Source organism: Halichoeres trimaculatus, unplaced genomic scaffold (assembly GCF_033239565.1).
Source record: "Halichoeres trimaculatus isolate MK-OKI-2021-1 unplaced genomic scaffold, fHalTri1.1 fHalTri1_scaffold_17, whole genome shotgun sequence".
In the NCBI taxonomy this organism is placed as follows: Eukaryota; Metazoa; Chordata; class Actinopteri; order Labriformes; family Labridae; genus Halichoeres; species Halichoeres trimaculatus.
In genome coordinates this window covers 11,100,444-11,109,029 of record NW_027437195.1, presented here as the reverse complement: position 1 = coordinate 11,109,029, position 8,586 = coordinate 11,100,444, and the positions used below count along the sequence as shown (strand labels likewise).

At 42.5% G+C, this 8,586-nt stretch overlaps 1 protein-coding gene across 1 annotated transcript; it reads left to right on the top strand.

Annotated features, from left to right (window-relative positions):
* The first annotated feature begins 2,807 nt into the window (after positions 1-2,807).
* On the top strand, positions 2,808-4,370 carry LOC141806970 (uncharacterized). Its single transcript, XM_074692714.1, has one exon. The coding sequence runs from the start codon at positions 3,260-3,262 to the stop codon at positions 3,887-3,889; it is 630 nt and encodes a 209-aa protein (XP_074548815.1). The 5' UTR covers positions 2,808-3,259; the 3' UTR covers positions 3,890-4,370.
* Positions 4,371-8,586: the final 4,216 nt, after the last annotated feature.

Here is an 8,586-nt window from a genome sequence, read left to right as displayed (position 1 = left end):
ACGTTCTTACAAAGTCCATTTTTATGTCATAATGTTGTTTTTCAGCATAATGACTTGGTCTGAAAAGCGCTTAATATATAAAGTTTGATTGATTGATTAAGCGCTGACAAACTCTGACACCGTTTTATAGATGCCCGTGCAACATGCCCCCATACAGTCCTGTTTGACTGCCTGAGGCTGAAAACCATTAAACAACAGAGGTTTATTAAAAAGAGTGTGATGTGTTAAAGGGTTGTTAAAACTCAAAACAAGGTCTTTTAAAACTCTCACACATTCAGGTCTCCAGTTGCCACAAATTACAAATTGTGATGCTAAAGGCTAACAGCTGAGGGAAAGGCAAAATAAGCAAATTTGAGCAGATGGGACGAGGTAGAGGCACACAGATGTGCTCTCTGCTCCCCATGCACACTCCAAACACACACAAACTGCCAGGATTAAAGTAATCTGGAACAGTGACTAGGGGCAAGAGAGATTGAGAACAGGCTTTTATCACTTTGTTGGCCATAAAAACAGGAGGGAGAAAAATAGAGAAATGCATGCTTGAATGGTGCAATAAACATGAGATCTTTGTATATTTATTCACTTATATATCTAGCGAGGACACAAAACCACTCATCTTGTGCATCTTGCTGTTTTCACTCTGCTTTCTTTCTGACTGGAGGAGTTCGACATGTGTTTGATTTGGCTGCAGGAGAACAGATTGTATTTTTCAGTTAGGCGTCTTTGTGTTTGCAGGCACAAAATGCTGCTCAAGATGTTTGCAAGTGATGAAGGCAATCTGTGTGTGCAGCTCTGCAGGCAGCATGTGGGATTAGTTTAGAGCCAGTGGTTTCTAACAGCGGGATGTTGTGTAATCAATTTAAATCTTCCAAAAATGGGCATCACGGTGAAAAAAAATACCCCACTGTAGCATCTTGTCTGATCCTTTCAATCTTTGCTGAGTCAGGCTTTGGGGTTGATATTGCACAACTGCATTAAACTCAGGGGGATTGTGCAACACATGCAACTCAGCATCACTAAGCCGTGCAGCATTACCTTTAATCAAAAGACATCTCTGCAAAATAAAGTCTGTCTTGTCCTCTTAAGTTTTCATGTGTTTGCAGAGGCCTGCTCTTCTTTTTCATCTTCTTTTTTATCTTGAACAGAAGGATCCAGACTCTGTCACCTTTGGGGCTTTCTGTCACTCAGTCTTTCAGCACATGCAGTACAACTTCCACGTTTTCATTTGCTTCTGTCTTTATGTCTCCTTTGCTCTCACTTGCTCTGTTCTTCCTGTTCCTCTCCAGGGATCAGGAGGCCAGTAAAGCTGAAAGCAGGGTGGGAACAGTCTGTGCTAATGCTAATGTAATGCCAATCCTGAGATAAAAGCAAAAGCCGAAGTGAACACTCAAGTATGTGTGCACATGCATGCTCACTTTGACCTGCTAAAAGCTTCTTCTGTTTTAAACCTGTCTCTGTGACAGGATTGTGGAGAAATAGGCAAAAAGCACAAGCTTTTTAATCATAAAGTGTTTCTCCTTTTTTGTGAGAGGGAACATATCCTGTGTCTTGCATCCTGTGTCTTACATCATACTTACCATATCATGTCAGCCACAGTGCTGCAGGAGCGATCAATATGTGTCTAGACTGAAAGGGAAAACATAGCTCTCAATGGAGTTTAGATTACAGGAAGCACAGAAAGAAAGGAAATTGAAGTATAATGTGAGGATGCACAACAAAAACTGAAATCAGAGCAAGTCTTTGTATCTTTCTTTAGTATCAAAAATGACCAGGATTCCACTGACAAGTCCAGAAAAAATGTATTATTTTGAGACATCAAAACACATAAACGTAAGACAGAATGACCTGTTTAGTTTCTTGTCTGAAGACGTTGTTATTAATTCAGGAAACTTTACGACCATTTCAAACCCGTTCATAGATTTTTTTTTAATCTTTACAAGCAATTCAGATGCATTTTTGGCCTTTAATATCTAAAAATTAAACATTTTTTCTAGATATGTCAGGTGAGTGTTGCTCATATTATGCCTAATATAATCAGATTTGTACATATATATATTGAAAAAAAAACAAACGCATGCTGAGATTTCAGTTTTTGCCATGTAATGAAAGAACACAGTTTCAGTTTAGTCGTAGCAACACAACTTTACACATGTGTACTTCTTCTCCTTCTTAGAGCTCCAGGTAAGGTTATGGATTAATATTTAAGGTATTAATATCCAGGATCATACACCTCGAAGCACCAAACACCAAACATCAAGGAACTGGAGAGATTGCTTTTTCAGTCAGTCAGCACTCTTTTTCTTTAAAACTTCAATACTGCATAAATAAAAGATTAAATTTAGAACCTGATGCAGTTTCTGTTATATTAAATAAAAATATGGATTTAAAGGCACAGAAAAGGACACAAAGAGCAAAGAGGATAAGCATGACAGTAGTTTAACTAATCAATTAAATTCACAGTGCCTGTCCTCTAAGGACAGTGAAAAATGCTCCCAAAAAGCAGTTTCTTAGCAACTGTCAGCCTTCAGCGCACACTGTTTGAGAGCTGTTTTGGAAAATCTGAATGCGCATTGAGCTGTTTATTTGCATGTCTCTTTTTTTGGGTGTGACAATACATGTGACTGACAGAGGACGGCTGAGAGCACTCAAATAGGTCAACAAAAGAGGGAGGGAACGTGGGGGAAATGAGTACCGGGAAAGGCTGATAATGCTGAGAAGCAAGGTGATAAAGGGGAGGGAGAGGTAAGAGCATCACCCTCCTCCCTTCTGCTTGTGCAATCTGATGCGGAGACGGTGTTGCTAAGGCAACCATCCGAGCAGGAGAGAAGGAGAAAGAGGAGGATTTGGAGGGGGAGAAATGGGAAGAGAATTCAGAGAAAACGCGAAAAGCTGTAACCTCTGCACAACCTGCTTCACTCTGTCTCACTGTCCATGCCTGAGTGAGCTCCAGATGACGACAGCAGAGCAAAAAACAGGCAGGCAGGCAGAGGACACGACATCCTGCCAGCATCAGCAGCACCGAGGCAAGCTGCCCCATCATCAGCTGACGTGCAGCCAATGAGCTGCGAGGAGGCTCCTCCCCAGCACAACCACTCAGATGCAGAGACAGCACTCGCCTGGCTCAGATCTCTTATTAATGAATGGAGCAGCTTTCAGGCTGGATCACTGCATGTCTCCGCGTTCTCTCTGCTCCCACACAGGACGGAAACATCACTGACACCCAGGACATAAGCAGGAGAAGAAGAGTTTAACAGCAGTGATGAAGCGACGACAAAGAAACAGAGACACCCACGATGAGGACACGACCGAGGATATGGCTGCAGCTGTTAAAAACAAGGACCCACATCCTGAAATCCAACCCCCGGACTCACCTTCTCCATCATCCTCTTCTCTTCTTCCTCCTCTAGCCATGCCACCTTCCACTTCAGCCTCAACCCTCCTGGCGTTGGCCTCTCCGGCCACCCGGCGCTCCATTTCCATGGGAGACTTCAGGAGGGTGACAGGGGCGCTGCTAGCTGGTTCTGATCCCCCGTCCACCTCTGCCACGGCCCCCTCCTCCAAACTGGTCACCCCCAGCTCTAGCATGGAGTTCGAGGCAGCTCGACGGCGCCTCCTGGAGGTGGAGGAGCGTCAACGGGTCATCAGAGAGATGGAGCGGCGACTGGAGGAGCTCAGGGAGGTGTTTGTGCGCTCGGAGGAGGAAGTGGTAGTTCACGGGGAGCTTGTGTCGCGGATTACGACTGCAGCCCAGCAGGGGGAGCTATACGTGGCGGAGAACGGACAGCGGCTGAAGAAAGGCCTCAAGTTCAAGAAGCATCGACCCACCATTGTGTTTTCTTCCATGCTGGGACTCCGCACGTGCCTCCCTTGGCCAGTAAAACTCAAATAGGACAAAAAAAGTTCTTTGTTGTAGAAATTTGCTTTTTGCATCAGCTGTAAGATAGACTCCCATTCTTACGCTATCATTTATCAACACAGCTGCTCTGAAGTTTCCACCTTTCAGCTCTTGTATCCTGAGGCTGGTCCTCTTGGTCTTTAGAGTGCCTACAATTATCACAATGCTAGTAAAGAGCTTCCTGTTCTGTGCATTTCCCAGGAAATTCTCACACTAGAGAGTTGATCAAGCTAGCGCCAGTGCAGTGTGCACAGGATGTCATTTTATCCTCATTGCTTTCAGAGCTACTTTGCTGCTCACAGGGTGGAACAGGAGAGACAGTTTGGTGATAGAGAGTTCATGGTGCTTGGATGAGTCATTTCCAGGTGATGTGGGAGGAGAGTGTCGAGACCGGCCTCGCTGTACACCTCTTAACTTATGCAGTTAACGAGGATTATGTAATGCAAACTTCTCTTCGGAGGAGAAAGAAAAGAGATGAGAGATGCAAAGAGAGACGTGAAGGGCAGTGAGGGAGAATCAGAGGTGATGCTGTGGTCGGGATTTGCTGCACTGTTACATAAAACCAGGAGTGCAGTGTGAAAAGAGGAGGAAACGCACAAAGTGTTGAATTTAGACGGCATATGCAGAAAACTGTGCCTTGGCTTCTCTGCGCGTGTTTTTTAGCAGCGTAAACAAAACAAAGCAAAGCAAAGCAGCGGGGAGGAGATGAGTCGGTGCTGGGATGATTCCACCTGTGGCCTCTTTTTATCCTGTCACCTAGCAACCACTCATCTCTCCATCCTAAATCCGCTTTCACGAAAAATACAGAATGTATTCAGCAGAGCACTGTAACCAACACAAGCACACAGCTCTACCTAGAAGGATTTAGGATTTATCAGCTGTATTTTTTTAAGAATCAGTCAGAATTTAATATATTAGTGATGCAAGGTGCTTTTTGATCTAATGGTAGGGAACGTATTAAGGTTAAGTCATGCATGCTTAAGTAAAGACAGCTTTGGTAGACCAACACTGTTTGCTGAAAGTGTTAAATAGGCGGGCTATTTAGAGTTTTAATACACTTAATTAATGTAGACTTTGAAGGTTGTTAGGTAATAGTTTAGAAATGTATCTTTCTAAAGGTCTCCGTGCTTATAAAGACATCAATCAGTGATAACGTCATTGTTCCTCATGTGGGGTATCTTCATCCAGTATGCAGACAATGCCCTGATTTCCACATATAGAAATCAGGCCCATTTTTGGCCTAATTCTTCCCTCTCCTATGCTTCCTCTCTCTGGCTTAACATTGACTGAGTATCTCCTGCTTTTATCCATCCCACCAAACCAATCCTCGCTTCAGCTGCATGTGTGTGTATGTGCGTAGAGAGCACAGCCAATACACCAGGGATGTCTATTTTTGGCACTGGAAGGTTATGGCAGAAGAGGCGGGCGTTCAGTCCTGGCACTGTACTGGTTTTGAAAAAGCACGCACAGAGACGATAGCTTCTGTTTGAAGCTGTGTGCTACTTTCTGAAAAAGGCTAAGACGTTTGTTTCTGCAGATGAAGAATCTCTGACGCTGCTTTGTTCGCTCTCTGGTCATAAATAACCTCACCGTGGAACAAAGAGAGGCACATGGTTTGAGCGTGTCTTTGCTAAGATTCCCACAAAATCATCACATGCACTTAAATTTTCCAACTTTGACTCCACCTAGCAAAGATTAATACACTTTGACGTGTCAGTGCATCAGTTCAGATGCTGATCTTTGTCTTGGTCAGGTGAAGGGTGGCAGGAAAAGCACTGATGTGTAACTCTGACAGCAGGCTGTCTGAATCAGGGATCCTGCAGGCTGAGTGGGAGGAAATGCGATGCATGTCAATTTGATGCAAAGACTAAATGCACGAGTTAGAGAATGTAGGTTGATGCAAATCAGATTGAATCCAGATTCAAGTTAGCCTCAGTTGTTTTCTGTTCTTGCTATAAGGGCTTAAATGATTGTCTAAGTTGGGAGCAAAAGGGGCACTTTGACTCCTATCTGACTCCATCGGTTTGGTCCTGTGGGAGAGATTTTTGATCCTTAAGGGAACAAAAATCTGGACACATTCTTCTTTTTTTCAAAATAGAGCATCCCTCTGAAATACAAAAAAATTTCAGACTCACTGTTACCAAACATCCTCAGCTGTCAGATTTCTGATGGCCACAGAGACCGTATCATTGAATGTTCACCCTCTCTACAGAAGCATTCCTCATGGCCAAGAGAAGTACTGCTTGCTGTCTGTGTGCACATCTATACCAAACAGTATTCAGCTCAGCCAGTCAAGCTAGCAGAACACTAGAGCAGATTTAAAGGCTCTTCTAGGCCTTAAACATATATCCATGGTCCTATTTACATAGCTGGAGTTAATACTGCATATACAGCTGGCCTATATATTGCATCATTCATATGCCTTATGCAGCGTTTGTGCATTGGCAGCGATGAAGGAGATGGTAAACAGAACAACTCGTGACCATCACAGACCTCGTCAATTTCTGAAATGAAGAACAAAAAAAAAAAAATCCCCCACGCTGTTGTGGGACTGCACCTTTTGTGTTTTTTTTTTTCTACAAGTGATTAAAGAAGACTACATTTCCCAAAGATCTCTGGGCCCACTTGCAGAATGAATGTAACTGTTTTGTTTCCTCCACGAAACACTGTTTATAGAGTGCGTACATGTTGTTTGAACCTGTGCTTGGCATTTTTTTTTGGATTCACTGACAGCTAAAATAAATATTTGAAGAACTAGAAAAACTTTTTATCAGCTCTTTCATCCCTTTAGTGATGCAGATGCTGGCCAAGCTCAGGTCCAAAAACTCTCCTGGTTTTGAATTATCCTTTGAATGTTTTAATATTTTGTGTTTGATTACGTGACGTGGGATACTTCCGTTCTGTTGGAGTAAGCACAGAACTATTTGTTCTCCTTAAATCAGGTGATTATAACTTATTATTGACAGTGTGATGACTTTTTTCTTGATTGAGAGATGTATATTGTACTTGATTATGAATGTTAAGTTGAACTTTACTTGGAAAATGTTATCTGCTCAGAACAAATGAATGCTTGGAGTCAGTTTGCTGTCAGGTTCAGACATTAAATAAAACTGCTAATTGAGAAATTAGAGACGGAGACAACTGGGTTACTAAATGTGTCAGAAACCAGCTGGACTGACAGCAAGTTGACCCCAAACCTTTTTGTTAAACTTGCACTGCTTCTCAAATGATGTTTGCTTTCTGCTGCACATTTAAAGAATGAATGTTCTGCTATCTACAATGCTTCACTTTATAACCTAAGTTTCTTGACCCTTTGTTTAACTTGAGTAAGAAGCTACAATGTACAAGACTGGTAAATGTTACAAATTTCCTTCAAGGCATAATCAGGTTTTGTACAATAGGCTGAATTATTAGAATAAATAATCTAAAAGATGAAAACTGCTGGAGGTATTTCTTTTTAATGTCTTGAGCTGCTGCCTCTCTCAGGGATTCAGCTTGAAAGTGCAAACATGAAAGTGTTCCAGGTAGGACCTCTAAATATTACATCCTCTTGATGTTGCGTGGCAGCTCTTGGAAGTAAACGGGGTCACTTTGCGTCAGAGCACAGCAGCTCAGCGTCAAGTGCCAGATCAGCAGAAAACTTTGTCGTAATGAGATGCAGCAGAGGACGAACTCTGAAGGCTGGAAGCGGTCGTAAAGAGTCACTCTGGAGTAAACGCGTCCATCACAGCCTCTTCTCAAGCCGTTAAATGGATGTTAGATAACGTCGAGTTGGGATGAAAAGGGTACGATTACTGGAAATATATCCCATTTCCAAGTGCTCATTATAGCAGGAGGGGATTTGTGAAGTTCCATTAAGCTGATGTTTCTGCTGTTGCTCACTTTAATGAAAGGCATTAAGCATGTAAATGAGCACATCTGCGTATCAAGAGAATTAGAAGATAAAACATTCATTTTCAGAGATTAAACACACTGATACACAAAAAGTTGACAGAAAAATGACTTTCTTCTGCCTGGTAACTGAATCTAGAGCTTAGTGCTGGCTTTATGGGTGTTTACATTTATGTATCATGTGTGGAGTAATGAGCAAAGACTGAATGAGAGGATTAGAGAGATACATTTGTGATACTATATTTTATGTAATCATTAATCAGAATGGATCAAGTAGTTAATGTATGAGATAATGGTAGTGTCAGGGTGAATTGTGGGGAATAAATGTGTACAGGACACTCAGCAGAGCAGGCCCTGGCATTATCCTCCTGGCTTTCAGCGAGGTGGCCCGTTATGTAAGCAGCAGGTTGGAGTTCCATCACCCTGGCTCTGAGGCCGAGAATCAGGGATGCGTAACGTCCACATGGAGACAAAATAAGGCTGCAGGAACTTAAAGCTACAGAGGGAAACTGCCTGGAAGGATTGGTGGAAAGATGTAGCTTCAGGCATGAAAACAAGGATGGAATAAATATAAATATAAATATCTAAGCATGTGATCCAGAGAGTGGTGCTCACATTTATGAAGTTTAAAACAAACGCTGACTTAAAGAGGGGCAATCCTTAAAAACTGCAGCTTTTAGCTTCAGGTAGAGCTATGCTAGCTGTCAGGGGGCTACAGGAAAAGTAAGGATATGATTTTGGATGAAGACATGGTATATGCCGGATTCCTGAGTTTGTTGTCACATTAGCCTACAGATATG